The sequence below is a fragment of the Hyaloscypha bicolor genome (assembly GCF_002865645.1).
Source record: "Hyaloscypha bicolor E unplaced genomic scaffold K444scaffold_113, whole genome shotgun sequence".
NCBI classification, from domain to species: Eukaryota; Fungi; Ascomycota; class Leotiomycetes; order Helotiales; family Hyaloscyphaceae; genus Hyaloscypha; species Hyaloscypha bicolor.
In genome coordinates, this window is record NW_020194615.1 from 227,293 (window position 1) to 248,812 (window position 21,520).

The following is a 21,520-nucleotide window of genomic DNA, read 5'->3' on the forward strand; positions in this document are numbered from 1 at the left end:
CCTGGACAATGCCCCTTGATGCCCAACGCGGCTTACCATAGCCTCAACACAGCCTGCCTCTCTTGCGACCACGACACGTGCGGGGCGACGAGGCTTCAACTTAAGTAATCTTGCTCTCTGATCAATCTATTAACTCCCGACTTGTATCTGCTTAGAAATTCTCCGGCCTCAAAATGTCTACCACAAAACCCGATGTTCTACAAAACGAGCTAAGGCTACCAATACAAATCCCAACAAGCCGTTTAGAATTTGCACGGAGTTTATGGGAGCTTCAAGATGGTCGCAGTCTTACAACAGAGAACTTCCAACCGCCCAAATTTGAAGGATACTTTGGGTTTTACCAAGACCAATGTATAAACTGGCTATGTGACGATTTTTCCCAAGACAAAACACACAGACAACTCGTCGAAAAGGCACGCGAGGTCGCAAGGCTGGATGCTCAACAAGCTCTCCTTCCTTTACTTTCCCAGGATGATATGGAACGCTCTTGGATGTTTTTGGCAGTCCGAGTCCTAACAATGATTGATGTTGGTGGTCTTCGTAATAGTGTCAAACTAGGCCAAGTGTCTCGAAGTTGGACCAATGGAGCTTTGAGAGACTTTGTCAAGTCAACGTTTCCACGTACCAAAGAGCTCTCCGATCATGTGAAGCTTGAGAGGTTGTTTACCGCCAGAAATATTGAGCGAGTAGCGGATATTCAAGTGATTTGGACCAGCAACCTTGCAGACCATCTGCAACTGGAAGACGACGATACCAAAGTCAGGTTATTTTCTCATACCTCTTTCTTAGAACTGCACCGAGAGTGGTAAGTGCAATATCCCAAGCTTCCAGACACACAAACTTCAAGAACGCCGGACCTCGAAACTGCCCCACTTCCCAACCCCCAAACTTTTATTACAAGATGCAATGAGATAACTCTCACTAACCTTGGAGGCAGTGATTTATTCCCATCAGGATTCGTCGATGAGACACTTCGAACGCTTTCCCTCCTCCTCCCATCGAACGACAAGAAAACCGTTATTTGGTTTCGGAGAGAGCAAAGGAGAAATCTGAACGATGAATTCGTCGACGGAACAGCAATCGGTTGTCGGCCCTTGTCGATGAAAGAACGGCAGATTGACAACTTTGAGTTCTGGCACGATAGACTCGTCATGCTCAAGCAAGCCTTCGACGAAGCGGACCCAAAGACTGTGCGCCAGTAAGTAAATAATCAACTGATAAAGTACTGCTACAAACATGGAAAGAGCTAACTTCGAGCTCTTTAAGATGGTGGTCAGTGTTGAACTAGCTAGCTTGGCTAGCATCCTTTCCTTCCACTCCAGGTTCAACCACTAATTCAGTTCGTCCGATTATTGGGTATTACTTACGTACGAACACACCAATCGTTTATTAGTATCGCCATTCGATTACGTTCCTTAAACGTGCGTTCAGGAATCAGATTGGTAAATCGTTCCCACCACCAAGTAAGTGCGGGGTAAATCACATGGTGGGGTGGAAATCAGGAATATAGCTAGGGAACCCATTCCCTCTGTTTTTTATGGAATCACTCTCCTGTATCTAGTCAAAACTAGTCATTCTACAGATTGTCAATCTCCAATATATCGATTTTCCACCGATAAATCGATCCCAGTTCAATAGTCAGATCGCAGGAAGCCGGTTCAATGGTTCAATTTTTGGATTGCTATCGCACTGGTCATCGGCTTGACGATTTTCTTCGGACTGGTTCAAAGTATCGAGGGAGGAATACAAGTGTACAAAGCGTACCATCCTTCGCCAAGTTGATACTTATTCGGCTGACTGGTTTGAACGTATCGATTTATCACTTCACGGCCTGGGTTATGCTGCTGGGGCCCATTACTTGTCGCAATGAACGTGCCAAAATTGAAACGCGTTTAAAATAAGTAAGTGAAGGACTCCAAGCTTCTCGTCACTTGACTGAGACTTTGGATTGGCGATTGGTCCTTCTCAGGCTGCCTATCAATGAAACTCTCTACATACCGTACTCTCGCAACCAACTTCTTTCAACTCGACGGGGCTTCCAGAACCACGTCGATTCTGTTCTCTGTACCACACTCTTCCCACCCCCACCGCCTTCACCACAAAACTCCACTCACCTGCAACTCGACCCTTCCCCCAGAAACATCCAAGCTCCTTCAAAACCGAGTAACTTCTCCCCATACCGTCCCCAACTATCTGTTTCCTAGCACCTTAAAGCCATATCTCGGTCCTTCCCTATCCTTACTTCCAATTTTAACCTCTTCCTCTCCCATAGTGCTTAAAATTGATAAATTAAGATCAAAACATTCTTTGTTATTTTGAATTCCAGTTGATGGACGGAGTACGCTGGACAAGCTCTTCTCAGTACACCTCACTTGAGCATAACAACCTTCTATCCAGCTACCCAAAGTGGCCGACACTTGTGAACCCAAGGCAAGAAATACAAACCTCGGCGAGGGAACTCTCACACGAGACTCACGTCCTCCCTTCACAAAAGGTAACAACATGTGTTGGCCATGAAACGTCTAAACCTCCTTTACTTCTGTACAAGTATTCTATTACCGTTCTACTTCGGTCCCCTGTAGTTCGAATCCTCTACCCTGCCGCCCATCACCATGTAATTCCCCCACATATCTTCCCTGGCTGTCCAGCTCCTCAGATCTCAATCCATACCTCCCATCCCCTCCCCCTTGTGCCTGCACACCCCTCCCATCAATCTCTACCCCCTTTTCTCCCGCATTCATGTCCAAATTTTCCCTACCCACAACACCTCCCTTCCCATCCCCTCCAAGTTCAGCCCTCCCACCACCTTTCCCCACCCCCACTCCCGTAGGAGGAGGAACAAAGGTAGCTTGTGGATCGACTCTCAGTTTCGAAGACAGATTCCCTCCTCTATGCCTCGTCCTCTCCATCCTCCCTATGCACACCACACAAATCGCGCCCAAAGCGCCCAAAAAGAGCAATCCTCCCAACACACCACCAACAATCGCACCGGTCTTGACTTTCTTCTTTCCCCCTCCTGCCTCTGCCCCACTACCACCACCCGAAGGCGAGGAAGCTTGGGGCGGCGAAGAGGTCAAAGTTTGCACGCCCACCCCGGGCTCTGTAAAAAGGTATGTCGAAGAACCAACGGTGACGGTATAGACGACATTATTCGTGACGACTGTTATTCCGGGTACATTTGCAGTCGTTTGTGTGGCTTTAACATTCGCATTCGTATTCGACGGGTAGCCAGCAGATGTGCAGTAATCTTTGTATATCGATATCGCGTCTGGGATCTACTAGTATCCGCTCATCAGTAAATGTGTTTTATGATTTTTCTATTGTGATTGTGTTTATGATTGAGATTGAGGTTGAGACTGACGTTGATAAGGAAGAGGGATGGGATGGGATGGGAAGAGCTTACTTGGGCGGTACCTGCACATAGTTCGGATACGTAGACGCTGATCGCTGAGCTCGCTTTTGAGGCTACGGCGGAGGTGCAGTAGCAGCCGTTGTAGACTGTTGGTTGTTGGTATTCTATTCCTTGATCAGCCTTCTATCTCCTTCCTCCACCGCGAAACGAAAGAAAGGGAAAGTGGGCCTTACGGTAACAACCCAACGCAGCAGGCAACCCCAAACCCCCAGCAATCCCATCCTGGTCCCAGAACAGACTTTCCTGGATGCAGGCGCCGGCTACTTGGTACCCTGCCGCGGCCGTGATGCTCACTGTCGCCAGATCGCCCGGTGAGGCGGTCGTTGCTGCTGCTGCGGGGGCTCTGGGCGTGATGATATTTGCTTGGACGCCATTGAGTCCAATTAAGCTTGAAAGTAACAGTCTTGGAAGTAAAAGCTCGAGGGACTTGGAAGGGGGCATGATGTCGCTTGATTGATCATGGATTCATAGATGATCTTTTGGGATGGGAGAAGGAAGAAGAGGGAAACAAAAACTGCGGACGCTCTGACGACGATGTCTCAACATCGGACAGAGGGCTTTCGAAGGTCTCGAGAGCCTCGTGCCCAAGTGCAAGCCATTTCTCTAGCCCGAGTTTGGAAACCCATCCCACCATCTCGAAAAGTCTGACGTATCACAGAGCAGAGATGAAGCGAGCGGGCGTTGTTGTCAATAAAAGAGTTGGACCCCTGTTGATTTTAGGGAGTTGATTGGTGGGTTTGGGGATGGGTGTCGTGAGGCTGAATGTTGCACGACTGATTTGGGGATGTGGGGCTCCCTTTTATCGGATTCGGGCCAATTAGAAGGGGTGAGACATTTTGAAGCAATGAAGAAATAAAAATAGATTTTGAAATGAGTGCGTAATTTGAGGGCAAATAAATTGAGAATTAGGAGGGTAAACAAACCAAAAGGTCCAACTGTTGTAAGTCAGGAGCTGTAGGTTCCATCCCTAGGTTGGGCCCAAGAGAAATAATAGAAAGCCACGTCATCAAAGTTCTCTTATATAGACGCTTCTACTTTGTGGTAGGGGAGAGAAAGAAGCTCAGTTGATATTGACCAAAGGCCTACTTGATAGAGTGCAAAGGAGGTGTGGGGAGTCTTCAGGCCATAAGAGAACCACTTGTTTGAGAGCTGTAAGTGGAATGGCTAAAGCTTCAGATTTGCCCGAAAACTTGCCAGCCTTCCGAGTTTTTTTGCTCAATTTTACCCAGTCTTTAGACTAAAAGGAGAGGGTGCGGCAGTTGTGGAACTCTCATCGCCAAGCAAAATTAAGAAAGGCTGAGGACCTTGACTTCGTTCGATGTCAAGCCGCGCTTGGCGAAAGAAGGAAGGAGGACACAGAGACGCAAAGAAGATTCCCGAGAGAGTGAATTCAGCTTGAAGTGCCGGCATCGTAAGACTGCCTTTCGAGATGTCTCCTTAGTCCTGAAGATCTCTAGTGCAACCTGATGCATCATTCCACTCCAGAGTGACCACTCGTTAGCCATGGCAGCACACCCTCATTGTTGACTCGGTGATATCCAAAAGCTAGATAAACAAACACGGTGATAATCAAAATTCGTCGATTTGATATCTTCGGTCTAGATTTGTCCTCCCCACTTGGGCCGCCGTCTCTTCGAAAGGGGTGATCCTTGCACACACTGTGGGGATTGGGAGAAAACGCATCACGGTCGCTGCCCGAATATGAATAACGCCCAGGTTCCGCGGCACAAGTTCGAAAGGGGATGCCCGTCGGTGAAGGAAGCCTCAAACTCATGGAGCCTGGGTCCCGCTGTCACACTCCCCAGGCAAGTCCTTGAAGCGCCTGTTAGGAACGAGATTATATGCAACACGTTGCCTAGAAAACAAGCAAGAAAGGCTAAAGTGATGTCATTGAGTCTTTTGATGAATACTTAACGATGATCTTGTAAGGGACTTATCACCTCGACCAGCTTTTGAACATTTGATGCTGTTGGTAGATTGTGAGGTCACGAGACTCGCATGTGACTCCGTGACCGAGTACTCTTTCACTGCCCTTTCCCGCAGGATCTCACCGAGTATTCAGAGAGGCTGCCAAGCGTTGCCAAACGGCAGATGGCTTCTGCTGCAATGCACCGAACTTCTCTGGTGGGGCGTTACAAAGAAAATTCCCGTGGGCAATGCCGCTCCCTCCCTCGGACTCAAGTAGCGCCAATGTGAGAGCGCCGATTGCCCCTCCTTATTGTTCAGGCTGGCCTGCAGTATCGTTAGCGGAATGCGGCTTTCTGCAACGGGTGCCCAGGCCTGGTGGAGCTAGTGGATCTTGCAGGCTTGCATCGCATACCCGCATGAGGAAGGTTTGGAGCCATTGGGCAATGGATGGGCAGCCTGATATTGATATTCGAGAAGGGAAGAGTAGGGAAGAGGAGAGAACAGAAGAGGGCACCGGCGACAGAACAATGGTAAGAGGAAACATCAGACATCGGCAGACATGACGGGTGTCTGCAGCGGCAGTGGGGATATACCAGTCATTGCAAGGGGTGGAATGGAGAGCAAAAAGGAGGGATGACGCATGAGGCGAGAGAGTGAAGGATCTCCCAGCAAATCGAAGCAGCACTCACGAGAAGCTGCCGTCACCGAACAGGACCCTGATAATTCACTTTCGCTGTGGAGCCGCATTCTATTCTGGCACTTCACTACGTAAGGACTTGCTTGCCCTTGCCCTGAAATCCTCCTTCAACTTGCGCTGGCCGCGGTTCTCCTGATACTGTGGTAACCACTTTGGCTTGGGTATCACGGACCTCACTCCTCCCTCCGGACCCCCTTTTTGCATCCCACGACCTCGCCGCACTGCCCTCTCCCTCACCCCCTCCCCCTCTCCCTTTCCTCCTCGCACCGGCCCGCTCAAACACCCAGCCCACAGACTCGGGGACCAAAACCTCCACCAGTCTCGTCGCTGTGTCTGCACACCCTCTGCTTCACATCATCCGCAGCCGCAGACTGCAGCAGCAGCAGCGGGGTCGTACCTCCAGGCAGAAACGCCACGAGAACTTCCAAGGTCCAACACCCAACATACAACATCCAACATCCGCAGAATTCCCCGCTGCAGCTATCTGCACGTTTCCGCCATTGGCAGCCCTACGATCCACACACCCGCATTGCATTCGGCGAGACAGTGCGTACATTTCAATCCCTCCTCCCTCTTCTAGCGGCTTCGTCGCCATCGAGATTGTTTGCTGAGCAACGGCGGCCTACTCGTACAGAGCTCGCTAGCAAATTCAGTGACATCGCGTTGCACTACACCCTCGCGTGCGACAGCTTACAGTACTCGTACTCGATCGCCCTCGCCGACTACTCCAAGGTCGAGTCACTGCCTCATTTGTTTCCTGCAAATTTTCTCGAGCTGAAGGGGACTTTCTGCGAACACAGCTACTGGCACGATGGCCGATAGATACGGAAACAGATACGCTCCTCGAACTCGATCCCCTCCTCCATCCTTCTCTGCGAGAGCCTCTCTTCCTATCGACATCAGTGGCTACCACATGTCGTCACCACACCACCATGTCGTCCCCACCGGCCATCGCGAAGTGATTCCCACTCGCAGCTCGAGCGTTGCCAACAACGGGGCATTGGTGACGACATACAAGGTCACAGCAGATGGTATTCCCACGCGGGGCAGCAGTGTGCGGGAAGGAAGCAGATCGCGAAGATTTACTGTCGACAACCATAACAGACCACCCATCATCATCACTGAGAGTTCACCGAGGGAGAGAGCGGTGATTCACAGCGGCGGAGGCATGAGACCTGGCAGCCCTTTGTCGAACCCCTATCGCTCGAGCGAGGAAGATTACGTTGCTACACCGGCGTCTTCAAGACATGGCCGCCAGCACACGAAGCGGCATAGTACGTCGATGGATAATGGCGATATTAGAGGCTCTGGATTACGGGTTGCGCCAGTTCGAGAACCAAACTATGCCAACATAAGATCGCGACCAATATACCCCAACCAACTGGTCAGACATGCGGACAATGTGGCCGAGGATTTTGGTGAGAATGGATATGGATACACGAATCCACAAGAAGTGGTGCGCTATGATTTGCAAAGGACTGCTCCTCCACCTGTTGTGCAGACACGGCCGCGCAGAGATAGTTATGAAGGGAGGACAAGCAGACCAACCAGTATTACGGGTTACAACGACATTGTCCCTCGGTCCTACGATGGCAGAGAACGAGGCCCTCCTCCTTCGACTAGGGGCTTTGATAGGATCCCTGGATCTGGAAGAGGATGGGAGCCGCCTCAGATTAGGATGCCAGTTCCTCCTTCTCCATCTTCAATGTCCCCTATGGACCCGATCCCCAGACCTGCTCCTTTCGAACCTGTTGAGCCAGCGAGACGGATCAGCTCGCGGAATAGCTCGCGCGCTAGGCCAACATCGCTTTATCACGATCGCGAGCCAAGACGGGGACCAAGAGAAGACTATTATGAGGCCAGAGACGATGACCGAGATTGGAGGGAGAGAACACATCATAATGGTCGGCATGAGGATGGTGTTGAGCAGAGGGGGTATGGTCTTCGAGCTGAACGGCCGGAAAGAGTTGAGCGATCTGACCGGCATGACAGACGCGAGAGAGGCTCTGATGAGGATCGTTCAGATTACAAGGAGCACAAGGAGCACAAGGATCACAAGGGTAGGAGTGAGAGACGTGAGAGAGGCTCTGATGAAGAACGATCAGATTACAGGGAGCATAAAGAACATAAAGGCAGACGTGAGAGAGGCTCTGATGAGGATCGATCGGATTACAAGGAGCATAAAGAACACAAGGGCAGACGTGAGAGAGGCTCTGATGAGGATCGGTCAGATTACAAGGATCACAAAGACCACAAGGGTCGAGATTTAGCAGCTACTGGTCTCAGTCTTGCTGCTACTGCCGCAGGGCTCAAGGCCGTCAAGAACGCAACTCGGGACGGCCGAGATGATCGCGATGATCGAGACGAACGACGAAGCGATTATGATGATGAGCCTCGAAGACGTCGCGACCGGGATGATAGGGACTCTGTTGATTTAAGTGGCAGAGATCCTAAGGAGAGGCGGCGCAGGGACGATGACCATCCACCAAGGGTTTCACCCCCGCCAAGAGACAGACCAGACCCGAGAGACATCCCTCCTCCACCCAGCCCTCCGCCCTCCGACAAAGATGTCAAAGTTGGCAGCCCAACACAAGCTGCATTCCTTGATCTTAGCGGCCGGGACCCAAGAGAACGCAAGTCATCCAAAGATGATGATGAGCGTCGAGAACGTCGCAGGCGGCGGTCTGAAGCCCCAGAAACTGGCTCTGTAGATTCTGATTCCGACAGTTCAGTATCACCGAATGATACCACACATCCTGCTCGAGCCGAATCTCGACTGAAACGAAAGTCTGGTGTAGCAGCAGGAGCTTTCAACCCCAAGGACACAATGGGTCTCATGGCTCTGAAAGAGGCACTCAACAAGAAAGATTCTGCGCCCAAGGATGCGCCTCAAGAGCCTGTCAAAGCCCCTCGCGAGTCGCTGACAAAGGATCCTCGAGATGTTGTAGACATCCGAAGAGAACTCGATGAGCGACGACCACGTGATCCACTTCAGCCGAATGACAATCGCCAACTTCGCGTCGTCTCCCCGCCGAGAGAGAAGGCTGAAGAGAAGCCGGTAAAGGGTATCCTGCGGCAACCTCGTGAAAAGTTCCCCGAAGACCCAGCACCGATCCGCGAAGGTGTGGCCCCTCTCAAGGATGCCAAGAAAGATGGCATTCCTCCTGACGCTCGATGGACAAAGATCAGTCGAAAGCTCGTGAACCCGGAAGCATTGGAGGCAGGCAAAGAGAGATTTGAGGCACGAGAGGACTTCGTGATTGTGCTGAGAGTCTTATCCAGAGACGAGGTTCAGGGCTACGCGGAAGTCACACAGCGGATTAGAGGTTTGTTTTACCTACTGTGTTAAAGTATCAATTGCTAACCAGTGTAGCTGCCCGTGAAGCAATAGAAGAACAGGAAGCCAATGAACGCCGTCGACTCCGCCGCGAAAAACACGAACGCCACAAACGCGAACGCAACGGTGACGTCGAGCGCGAACCCCGCGAACGCGGTGAACGCAGTGAACGTGACAGAGCCGAGAGATCTGAGCGCCGTCGTCACCACCGCAGCGAGCGCGACAGAGGCTCACACTCCGAGTCTGACTCGAGCGATGAGCAGGACTATGTTGAAGATAAACCGAAAATGCTGGAGGCGCCGAAGAAGAAGGGGGGCTTTGAGGAGCCGGTTATGAGTGGCGGACTTGGAGATGTAAGGGGATTTGGAGAGGAAGAGAAGAGGGATCCGCTGGGTCTCACGAATATGAGTAATTTGAGGGAAAATCCCAATGTACCGGGACAGTATATCGGGTATGTGAGGAATCCTCCGACGCCTGCGGCGTTGGTGGGTGGGAAGAAGTAATGGAAATGGATTGGCAATGAAGCGAGGGGCCATGATGGAATGGTTGATGAAAAGATGAGATGAGAGATATGAGAGATGAGATTAAGATGAAAAGTAGATTCTGACTTGAAGGGCATTTTCCTTGGTGTTGGGATATTGTATTTCTGGGTGTCGAGGGATAGGCATGGATACAGGTGATTTCGGCGAGCTTCAAGTTCCTTACTAAGTGTACGATGGGTGGCATATTGCATTTTGATTCTGGTTCTATTTGAAAGGTGCTGGTCTGAGGCGGACGGATCTAGGAAAAGAAAAGAAATAATATATCTCTTGATTTACTTTGCTTTTGGTCGTGTTCTCGAGCAATAAGTGGATGTTGAGTGACCGTAGTTCGATCCTTGTTTTACCTGCCAACTTGTCTTCTGTCCCAATCTCCCCAAATGGTTCTGAACATCGCCATTACTTGTTCGCTTCCTTTTGAGAAAGATTCCCATGATCGAACACTCAGACGGAATGAAACAATGACTAGTCCTTCGCTCCTTCGTTCCTCGCGAGTCCGTGCCTTCCTTCTTCTTCTTCTTCTTCTTCTTCTTCTTCTTAATTTCATGCTTTACCCTTTCTCAAAGCGTCGTGGCCGAAGATGGCGAGTTGAGGCTGTGGGGAGATGTCTCTTCTTGAAGGTGGCCCGCACTCGATGCATCCTTTTGTTGAGGAAGCCAGTAGAAATGCTCTTGATGTGTCAGCAGGTCGACAAGGTCAAATACAGTGGCTGGGTGAAGTACTCACCTATTCGCAACAGTTGGAGACACTTTCGTCCTAATGCGACAGTGACTGAAGGTTGGGGGATGCTCTTGAATCTATGGGTCATTGAGAAGGAAGTTGTAATGCGTTTCCGGCTTGATGTTGCTGGGCTTCCAGAAAAGGAAGGAAGAGGTGTGTTAGCGCTCCTCGATCGACTTGCAGAGCATTCTTTTGCGTTTCCGTTCTACTCTTTCCCTGCTTTCATGCAATGGCTAGTGATGCCATTGAAGCCTTAGTAACATTCAGTATCTGCAAACAAGGAGCATTTTCCTCCCCAAGGCATTGTCTCTGATGAAAGACGTTGAGCATGCCGGGGCTTCCTAGGACATCCATCTTGGTATGTCCCCTTCGTTGCCGCTGCTCCATCTCGGAAATGATGCCTCTCAGACCAGGAGTCATCATCTCATGACCATAGACATCATCTCGTATGATGCAATGCACGGAATCTCGCCAGTCGTCTGGCTCCATCAGAGCATTCTCGGGCCTGGTAATCTTACTTTCACCACACAACTCACTTAGGCCGGAAACGCTAATCTCTGGAGACAGAATGGGTATCATCTTGTACCCGGCAGTTTTCGCCATACTGGCTTCGTGGTCCACTATTTCCAGCAATCGCTTATAGCTGTTGACGATGATGGGCAGCAATGTGCCCAATAACATTGTGTTCTGAAATGCTTCAATTGCGGGCTTCACTGAGGTTGCTGAACAGTGGCCACACTTCTCACATCTAAGGACGACCTGAGCTGTGCTTGCAGCAGCTCGAACGGCTATCAACGCAGCACCAACTTCGGGTGGGAGTTCCTGCAGAGACGACATGGCCAAGTACATTGTGGCAAGGCAGCTGCAGGATGTCGCAGTGGCGGGAAGCGGAGCACTATTCCCTTCGATACCATTGCGCGGCCTGATGGATCCTGGCATGCCAGGCGGTTGTAAATAGAACTCTGCTCCAAAGGCAAGTGGACTGTGGAGATCTCCAGCACCAGGATTCCACAGACCAAGATCGTTCTCGGTCGTCCGGCCCAATGAGCTATTGCCTCCATCGTTTGAGGCTGTAGACCGTTGCCCAGCCTCAAACAATAGGCTCGCATCTTCAATATAAGGATCGATTGGAAAATTCTCGTTAATATGTTGCAAAGGCTGACCATCTTGCGGAGCTGAATGGAGGAGTTCCGCGCCACCGTTCAGCGTCGTCTTGTCGCATCGCCTTTTCCTCGGACGACCCATACGCTTCTGCTCGGAGTAATGACATCCGATGTCCTCGTAATTACATCGAGAACATCCTTCTGGCTCCTTCGAACAAGACTTTTTCAGTGCTCCTAGCTTGAAGTCAGCATTTTGCGCGTGGTGCTTCGACGCGGGGTCGTACTGCACCCATCGCAGGCCCGGTGTTTTGAAACAGCCTTATTCGGTGGATCAGTGGGAGGCATTGTAACTTATAAATCAGTTGGCGCGTGTTGCCTTCTTTCTAGGTCTATAACGGTAGTCCCATGGATGCTACTGAAGTGAGGCTACTGAAGAAGGGAAAGAGAAGTTGGAGCCTGGCGAAATATTCCTTGCAGGGACCCTTCCCGACATGGACCAGTAGAATTCAGGGAGAGCAACGCCAACTTTCAGATACCTGCTCTTCAGTGCCAGGGCATATCCGCTAAATTGTAGGGCATCAGTCGCTAATTTCTAGTACAATGACTTCAATTTAATTCCAGACGATCAGTTACATGATTATATGAGATCGAGCAACTCTTATTTAAAGCAGCACTCTCTCTTTCTTTCCTAAAGGCATGAAACATTGTCCCACAGCTGTTACAATCCGTAAATCCTTGTCCCACGCGCCATGAAGACATCTGCAGTCATACTATGCCCCGCAGTCTCGAACACAGCACCCTTCGCAATGACTTCGAAGCCGAAGTCCTTTCCCACACCCGCATTCTCAAATATCTCTTTTATTTCCAGTTCTCCAAACCCTCTCTTCTTCCTTCTCTTGGTAGCAGCACCGCCGCCACTGCCATGTCCATACTTCTTCCAAAACCCGAGATCATGTTGATGACCGTCTCCATCTCCACCAGTCGTCTCATCCACAACAAAGTCAAGGATCAACAGCACACCACCCGTCCTCAAGCGCTCAGCAAGCCTGGTTGCACCCGACACTGTTTCGTTGATTTGATGGAACCCGAGCCCGACAACAGCAAGGTCGAAGCCCCAGAATTCCTCCGCCTTGAAGGCTGTTGGAGACGGATCGGCTGGGTCGAGAAGATTTCCCACGAACGCGGACATCTGTGGTATGATTGAGCCTGACCAGGTGTTGTATTCGTGCACCATGTGAGGGGAGACGTCCATGCCCACCGCTTGGGTGATGTAGGGTGCTAGTGCCTGATGCCTCTCAGTCAGTTCTATAGATACGGGCTGAAGAAACCGAGTACATACACGAGATATCATCCCTCCCCCACACCCATAATCCAACAACCTCACCCTCTTCTCCTTGACTTCCCCTTCCTCGGTCCCATCTTTCGCTTTATCATCGCGGAAGTCAACGCCGATCCAGTCAAGGCGAGCGCGGATCTCCTCTACGAGCAGCTCCGTGGTCTTCTCATTCTTGTTGGAATGGGCTGAAGCCATGGTACTATGGTAGACATTCAGTGAGCGGGGAATAAAGAGAGTGTGCAGATATAAGGAGTAACGCGACTTACTCGGCATGCGCCTCGTCCCCAATTTTACCACCGCATTGTCCACACATTTTTATTTTTCAAAACAGAGTTCGCTTTGAGTTTCTGTTGCGTTTTTAGTGAAGTTGGTTGTCTTGTACTCTAAGTATGTGCTGTTCGGAAAGTCCATTATCCTGGAACTCACGTCGCTTCTATACCTCTTCGGATTTTCCAAATCCAGCACACCTTTACATACATTGCGGCGACTTTTTGACACTCAAAGCCCCGGTTCCATGTTATACTTACGGCAAGGAATCATAGGTCCAACAGTCGTTGTGCCAAGCCTCCGCCCTTCTCCCGCGAATGGTTCCGCGAAACTCTCCGCAAATGTCTCCGCACCTGTGTCGGCTGAAGTTTCCACCAATATTCGCCGGCCATGGCTTTTGTAATAACCACAACATTCGGAACTTTTAATGTTCTGTCCAATAAATTAATGTGAGGTGATTAATCTAAGACGAAGTGTAGCTAGTTTTAGCCTTCGCTATGTAATGGCAAGCTGGGTGACGTAATGAGCACAAATTTTAACAGTGTGGGAAAAAAACCTGAAAATCTGAGTACGGTTTTGAGGGCTTTTTCTATATCACTTGTCGGTATGGAATAAGGAGGGTCGTCGTTGCTTCCCTGAAGCTTTGGGATGAACTGATTGAAGGAGAGTGGGAGGTTGTTCTTGAGTAGATGGGCTTCTACAAACTATATAAGGGAATTCAGATTTAAAGAGGAAAGCTATGCGCGGCTAGAGCAAGACCTCTCCTTGGAACTTGCTATCATGTAACTAAAATTGAGGTATTAATCGCTCGGTTCTGAAGTAGTCTACTGACATGCTAATATAGGATTTCTATACTGATCGCCGAGCAGCTTAAAAATGTATTGTGATGGCGCTGTTTTCATGAATAAGTAAAGAATACGAAAAGAGTTAATGTTTACACTTAGCAATACCTGGTTGATCTAAAAACATTATGTCTCTTTACAGGGTGAGACCACCCAATTCTATTCTTTGCGGCAGGGTGCGTGAATAACCCTAACTCAACCAGTTCAACCTAAAAGAAGCCACTGAACCCGCTGGATCTAATAGCCGGTTAACTAGGACATTTTTATTAAGGTGTGCCTGATGCTCCAGGAGGTACGAGGTTGTGACCAGATGAGAGGCGTGCAAATACAACAGGACTAGTTAGTTGACTCCCAAAGCATGACTAACCCCGTTGAGTTCTGAAGCTTGCTAACTATTTCACTGTTAAATAGAGTAAACAAACCGAGGTTTCCTGGCAATATCACGGCTGGATCTCTTACTACCTGCGCGTGGGCCCTATTGCTATAGTACGTGACCGGAGAGAGCGACGTTGTGTTTGGACAGTTCGCCATCCCCGGAATCGACACGATGGTGGACCCATGCTTGAATATTGTTCCCGTGTGAATAAAGGTCTCCGGCAGACGGCAAGATGGTTGATGGAATCCGCTCAAAAGCAGTTTATCGATATGGGCGAAGGAGATTCACTGGGTCTCCAAGATATCGTCCAGAGCTGCACGAATTGGCAGCCTGGGACCAGGCTGGTGAATAAGCCAGCCGGCTTATCAGCTAGCTTATAAGCTAGTTTATTAAGCTATTCAGTTGGGCTTTAATTTTTATATCAGTCAGTCAGCTAAAAATCTACTAGCTTAAAAGCGGCTGATCAGCTAAGTCATACTAATTTTGCGATTTTGGAGTCATTTAAATATATAATAATTGGAGTTTTTGGGAGGGTTAGTAGGGTAATTAGGTAATTATAGCCTTAATTACTAGGCCTTCTAGCCTTGAAAATCTCCTTAGCTTACATACTTGGTATTTAATTCCTTAATCAATATTAAAATAGATACCGTATCCACTCCTACTAGTCGAGCCTCTCGTAATCTCTCAATTAGACCTTCTGAATCGTTATTAAATCTTCCGAATACCTTTAGCCAGATAATAGGCAGTATATCTAGGGAGTAAAAGAAGGATATATAAGATGAGTATAATTAGCTAGTACTAACTTATAATTAAAACTATAACCCTTACAAGCCTCTCCCCAAAGATTAATGCCCTAATTACTTTTCATATATTCTAGAAGAGCCTTTATATAATAATTATATAGTTATAATTATACGGCTTCTAAAAAAATATATTATTACAGGTATTATCAAGCGGAAGAGAATAGTATAAGTTTAGTAGCTTGGTTATACTCTTACTAATATAAGCAAAAAAGATAAGTCTATTATATAGGTATATAAGCTTTATATATCTTTTTATTATTATATAGTAATTATATACTTATTAGTTTTTTAGGCTACTATAATCCCGAATTTTCTAGAAGCCGAGAATAGTATTATAATAGTAATTCCCTTAAAAATACCGAAAATTATTTCCCTATCTACTACTTTCTCGATTACTAAGGAAATATATAGAGGATATAATATAGAAATAATAGCCTATAAGCTTCAGGGCCGGTTAATAGAGGCTATAAATATATAATTCCGTTCCGTTAGTAGGAATTTATAAATATATTTATTAAATAGATTATAATAGATAATATTAAGTCTTATAAAATAGCTTCTTTCTAACTAAAATATATCTTTAAAATTACTAATATATAAGCTATAAATATACTACTATTCTCCTATAATATAATAGAGTTCTGAATTAATAAGATATTTTATTATTTTAAGCCAGAAATTAAAAAAAAAGATTAAGATAGTAAAATTATAAATATATTATACTTTTAATAGCTAGGGCTTAAAATATAAGAAAATTAGTATTTTAGGTATTATTATATATATAGTAAACTATAAAGAAGAGAATATAACATACCTAATTAGGTTACTAGAGCTCTCTAATTATAGGAAATATAGTATTAGTAAATCTAGATTTTTATATAGTAGTATTAATAATTTATAAAAGTAGTATAGTATAATTCGGGTATTCCCGAGTATTTCTAGCTAATAAAAGAACTTTAGCCAGATTTTAATTTCCTTCTGAGATTATATAACTAACCTGTTCTATTAGATTAAGATATAGTAATCTTATTATTATTTTAATATTTTAGTATTAATAAAAATAATTTAGGCTTATTTTATACTTAATAATACCTAAAATAATAATATAATATTATAGGAGCTTAGCTAATAAATAGATTTTAATTCAATTTAGAAAAGACTATACTATATAAAATATATCTTTAATCTTATTATAAAAGTCTATTTATTTGAGTAAGATGAGTTAAGCTAGAAAGAAAACTTTAAGAAAGCAGATATAGAAGAGTATTAAAAGCTTTAGAAATAGTAGAAAGAGCTTAGAAAGCTATATAACTTGGTAGTATATATTATAAATTCAGGAAAGCGGATAGATATAATATATATAGAGTCATATATAACTTAAGGGCATATAATAAACCTCGGATATTGCGGGTATTAATTAGGGAAATTAGTAGCCATTTAATATCCCAACTAACTACTATTTATATTATATATATTAGGTTTATAAATTACTAATTATATATATATTATTAGGGCCTCCTATTTAGAGGGAACTTCCCTGAACCTTATAGAAGAAATAGAGATTAGTTCTATACTGAATTTAATATAGTAGTTTTATAACTTATTAATTTATTCTATTATCTTATTACCTACTAATAAATACCTTATAAGCTAATCTCTCTATTCTCAAAGGAGGTAGTTTAATAAATAATTATATCTCGAAATTTACAAAATATATAATTCCTTACTAAAGCTATTTTTATAGAGGAAGTTAATTAGATTAATCCCAATACGGGTAATAGTAAAGGCTCGTCTAATACTTTTAATAGGGTTCCTTAGGAGCTTTCGAGAACTAGTAATAATAACGGAAATAATTCCGGTAATAATTAAAATACCGAGATTAATATCTAAGTTACTACTACTTAAGCTATAGAATAGGGCTTATATACTAAAGTCGAAATACTCTAATAAAAGCAAGAATTAGTAAATATAATTAACTAGTATATCCTATAGTTAAAGTAATATAAGAGTACCTTTAGGGATACCTTATGGTTTATTATATCTTATAGAAACTTTATTTATAAGTCTATTTCCTTTTTCTTAGTAATTCTTACTAGAGAACTTCCTAAAATAGGATTAGAACTTACTTCCTTTCCTAATATAATAAGCTTTAAAAGTAATCTCGATACTATCTATTAGAAGCTATTATATAATATCCTAAAGATATATTTAGACTAAGAAAAGCTTTTTAAGGTCCAGATACCTGACTTATATTATAGAAAGTCTCTTAAGAAATAGAGAATATTTATATCTTTCTAGGAGGCAGTTTTTAGGACCTAACCTTAGACTTATAATAGATACTTTTCTAGAATTAATTCTATTATAAGTACCTTTAGGAACGAATCTTATAATATTTAGAAAACTATAATAAAATAAAGCCTATTATTATATAAGGTTTATTAGAAGTAATTTAAGGCTTACTTAGCTAATATATTCCAAGTATCTTAAATCCGTTAATAAGATACCTTTAAGAAACTCCGAAATCTTTATTAGAAGAATAATAAAATAGTTATCAAGTTATATACTCGAATAATTAGTCTTAAAGTTAACTAGAACTCATATCCTAAATAGAACCGGATCCGGACTCTTAATACTACTTTATTTAATTATAAAACTCATTAGATACTTATATTTTTTTTTTTTAGAAAATAAAGTAATATTTATTTCTAAATAGCTTAAAAAAGCCCAGAAAGTAGAATATACTACTTATTCTAAATTAAGAAAAATAAAGATAAATAAGTCTAGTAAGAGTAACTCTATTTCTAAGAATTCTAACTTAGTAAATTCTGATTTATAAGGCTATTAAAAAAGGAAAAATAAGTTCCGAAAATTATATAAGAAATCCTTAGGTAGTATTTTGGCCCCTTTAAGGCCTTAATAAAGTACTAGTTTTATTTTAGATATAGTTTATTAAACTTATAAATAGAAAAGATATTTCTCAGGAAATATAAAGTATTTCAAGTATACTAAATAGGCTCGGTAGAACCCTAATAAGGCCAAAACTATAAAAGAGTTAAGGCATTTATAGAAGTAGATTAATACTACTATTATAGAGAAATACTCTAGAGGAGACTCTCCTAAAAAATAGGGAAAAAGAAAGGCCAAATCTTAAATATTAATAATTTTAGCTATAATAAAAAAGATATATTACTTTATATAACTATTTAAGTAAGATTAATATAGCCAGAAATAGGTACCTTAGAGGTATATAGTAAATTCGGTAATATTAGATTAGACTATAACTTCCTTAATAATAATTAGACTTAAAGCCAGGGCTTTATTACCTTAACTAAATATAACTAAGAATTTATAACCTTTTATAAGAACTAATTTAAGATCTATTAAGCCTATAATTTTGAGGTATTTATTACAAATAATTATAATAAGATATATTCTTTTAAGCTCCGGTTTTATAAATATAAGAATATTAGCTCTTATAGCCTTATCTTTAATATAGAATTTTATAAAGTAACTCTTATATAATATATAGACTATATTAAGAAATAATAAATATATATACCTATATAGCCTAATAATATTAAGATCCTAATACTAAAAGAATTTAGTAAGGAGCTTAACTAGTATCCTAAACTAGTACCTCAAGTCTTATTTTTAACTAAAGATAAATATAACTATTCTAGATAATAGATTTTATATATTTATAATAGTTACTAGATCTTTATTTTATTATATAATTCTAGTAATACTAAATAGGAGTTTTTAATATAGTAAATTAATACCTTCTAGAAAGGAGCCTTAGAAGTATCTATCTATTTCCGGAATAATAAATATAAAGATTTCTCAGAGGTTTTTAACTCTAATAAAGCTTCGGAACTTCCTAATCTTAGTAATATTAAATACTCTATTAATATAGATAGTATGGTCCCATATAGACCTTTATATAATCTATTAGAAATCTAACTAGAAGTATTATATCTATATTTATAAGATATATTTTATAAATATTAGATAAGGCCTAGTAAAAGCCTAGTAAGAGTATTTATTCTTTTTATTCCCAAAAAGAATAGAGGACTATACCTTTATATTAATTATTATAGACTTAATTAAGTTATAATTAAGAATTAGTATCTGCTTCCTCTTATTAATAAGACCCTTAACTGGCTCTAAGGAACTAAAATCTTTATAAAGCTAAATCTTAAGAATATATATTATTAGATAAGAATTTATAAAGAATATAAGTAAAAAACGGCTTTTAGGACCTATTATAGCTATTTTAAATATCTTATAATATCTTTTGAACTAGCTAATATACTAGCTATATTTCAAGTATATATTAATACTATATTTATAAGATTCCTGAATTATTTTATAATTATTTATTTGAATAATATCCTTATTTACTCCCGAAATAAAGATAAATACTATAATTATATTTACTAGGTACTTACTAGGCTATATAAAAATAACCTGTTTTATAAACTTAGTAAATACAAGTTTAATATTAAGGAAATCGAATTTTTAAACTTCCTTATTAGAATAAAAGATATTTATATAGATCCTAAATAGGTCTATAATATTATTAAATAGCCAGAACCAGAATTATTCTATAATATTTAAGTATTTCTTGGATTTACTAATTTCTATTATAAGTTTATTTACTATTATTCTCAGGTAATTATAGGCTTAATAAATCTCTTAAAAGAAATAGAAAAGAACCGGAAATCCGGTTCCTTTATATAAATAAATAAAGCGGCTAAAAGCTTTAAGACTTTGAAAAAAGCTTTTATTATAATACCTATTCTAGTCTATTTTGACTTTTCTAAGAAGATTTATATTAAAACTAATATATTAAAATTCGTAATTACTAGTACTATTTTATAATAAATTAATTCTAGTAATAGCTCAAAAAAATACTAGTATCTAGTAATATTCTAGTTCCGGAAACTCTCTAAAGCTAAATATAATTATAGTATCTATAATAGGAAGCTATTTATAATTATTAAAGCCTTTAAGTATTAGTACTATTACCTTAAAAAGTCTAGGTTTATAATTAAGGTTATTATAGACTATAATAACCTCTAATACTTTATAGAAATAAAGTATCTAGAGAACTATTAAATATATTAGATAATATACTTTATAATATATAATTTTAATATTATTTATTATAAAGGCGCCTCAAATCCAGTAAATGAATCTAGTAAAAGGCCTAATTATAAAGAAGGTCCTATTAATATAACTTGGCTTCTGATTTTTTAGAATAAGCTAAAGAAAGCTTTTATAATTATAATTTAGAGGTCTTTATAAATGTCTAAAAAGTTCCTTCTTTAGAATAAGTATTATTTAATACTTATTATATTTATAATAACTAAGGAGAAATATTTATTATAAGATAAATAAATAAATTATCTTATAGATTCCTTAACTATAGAATTAGTTAAAAAGTAAAATATAGAGAGATATCTTAAAGGCTCTGCTACTATAGCTAAGGTAATAGGAATATTTATAACTATATTACTTAATAGAACTAAAGACTTTTTAGTCTTTCGAGTTTTTAAATTAGATAGTTATAAATACCTAATTCCCTATATATAGATATATATAGCTACTAAAAGAGCTATAATACTAGCCCCTTTATCTGAATTTCTTCTAGATATTATCTAGGTAACTTAAAAAAATAATTCTTAATATTAGAATATTATAAAATAAAGGCTTAATAAGAAAAATACTAAGAAAAAAGAAATCTGGAAAAATAATTCGAGTTTATTTAGGTATTATTTAAGAATTATTATATTTAATAATTCCGCTTTATATTAAGAAATTATAAAGCTTTATTATAATAACTTAATAGCCAGATACTATAAAATAAAGAAGACTTTTAAGCTTCTTAGAAGATTCTAATATTAGGAGAATATAGAAAAAGATATTTATAATTATTATTAAAAATATAATATTTACTAGAGAATTAAAATAAAGAGGTATTTATTATATAGTTTACTTAGTAGTTTACTATAGCCTGAAAGGCTCTAGGGTAAAATCTTTATAGATTTTATTATAGGTTTATTACTATATAAAAACCCGATAAAAGGTCCCGATTTTAATATAATTCTTATAATTATTAACTAGTATTCTAAAATAGTAAGATATATTATATATTATAAGACTATTAACTTTCCGGAA

At 41.7% G+C, this 21,520-nt stretch overlaps 6 protein-coding genes across 6 annotated transcripts; 2 read left to right on the forward strand and 4 right to left on the reverse strand.

The window, feature by feature from the left end:
- Positions 1–518: 518 nt before the first annotated feature.
- Positions 519–2,268, forward strand: K444DRAFT_592591 (uncharacterized protein; the record flags this gene model as incomplete). The annotated part of the gene is made up of 5 exons (XM_024878250.1): positions 519–805; positions 938–1,198; positions 1,267–1,276; positions 1,639–1,901; positions 1,952–2,268. 4 exons carry the CDS (start codon positions 519–521, stop codon positions 1,780–1,782), a joined length of 702 nt encoding a protein of 233 aa, XP_024734699.1. The 3' UTR covers positions 1,783–1,901; positions 1,952–2,268.
- Positions 2,269–2,371: 103 nt separating this feature from the next.
- K444DRAFT_664929 (uncharacterized protein) lies at positions 2,372–3,853 on the reverse strand (the record flags this gene model as incomplete). Its single annotated transcript, XM_024887027.1, has 3 exons — positions 2,372–3,275; positions 3,404–3,516; positions 3,586–3,853. The coding sequence occupies 3 exons, from the start codon at positions 3,851–3,853 to the stop codon at positions 2,556–2,558; spliced, it is 1,101 nt and encodes a 366-aa protein (XP_024734700.1). The 3' UTR covers positions 2,372–2,555.
- Positions 3,854–5,327: 1,474 nt separating this feature from the next.
- On the reverse strand, positions 5,328–5,917 carry K444DRAFT_614743 (uncharacterized protein). Its single transcript, XM_024880587.1, has one exon. It carries the CDS (start codon positions 5,862–5,864, stop codon positions 5,628–5,630), a length of 237 nt encoding a protein of 78 aa, XP_024734701.1. The 5' UTR covers positions 5,865–5,917; the 3' UTR covers positions 5,328–5,627.
- Positions 5,918–6,828: 911 nt separating this feature from the next.
- On the forward strand, positions 6,829–9,857 carry K444DRAFT_631536 (uncharacterized protein; the record flags this gene model as incomplete). Its single annotated transcript, XM_024883376.1, has 2 exons — positions 6,829–9,343; positions 9,391–9,857. 2 exons carry the CDS (start codon positions 6,829–6,831, stop codon positions 9,855–9,857), a joined length of 2,982 nt encoding a protein of 993 aa, XP_024734702.1.
- A 923-nt stretch (positions 9,858–10,780) lies between these two features.
- K444DRAFT_592593 (uncharacterized protein) lies at positions 10,781–12,061 on the reverse strand (the record flags this gene model as incomplete). The annotated part of the gene is made up of 2 exons (XM_024878251.1): positions 10,781–11,950; positions 12,001–12,061. The coding sequence occupies 2 exons, from the start codon at positions 12,059–12,061 to the stop codon at positions 10,836–10,838; spliced, it is 1,176 nt and encodes a 391-aa protein (XP_024734703.1). The 3' UTR covers positions 10,781–10,835.
- Positions 12,062–12,334: 273 nt separating this feature from the next.
- K444DRAFT_653758 (uncharacterized protein) lies at positions 12,335–13,247 on the reverse strand (the record flags this gene model as incomplete). The annotated part of the gene is made up of 2 exons (XM_024885893.1): positions 12,335–13,001; positions 13,056–13,247. 2 exons carry the CDS (start codon positions 13,245–13,247, stop codon positions 12,435–12,437), a joined length of 759 nt encoding a protein of 252 aa, XP_024734704.1. The 3' UTR covers positions 12,335–12,434.
- Between the last annotated feature and the right edge of the window lie 8,273 nt (positions 13,248–21,520).

Bases quoted from the DNA above. Each gene is read 5' to 3' on its own strand.
- K444DRAFT_614743 (XM_024880587.1), bottom strand. From the start codon at position 5,864: ATGTTTCCTCTTACCATTGTTCTGTCGCCGGTGCCCTCTTCTGTTCTC.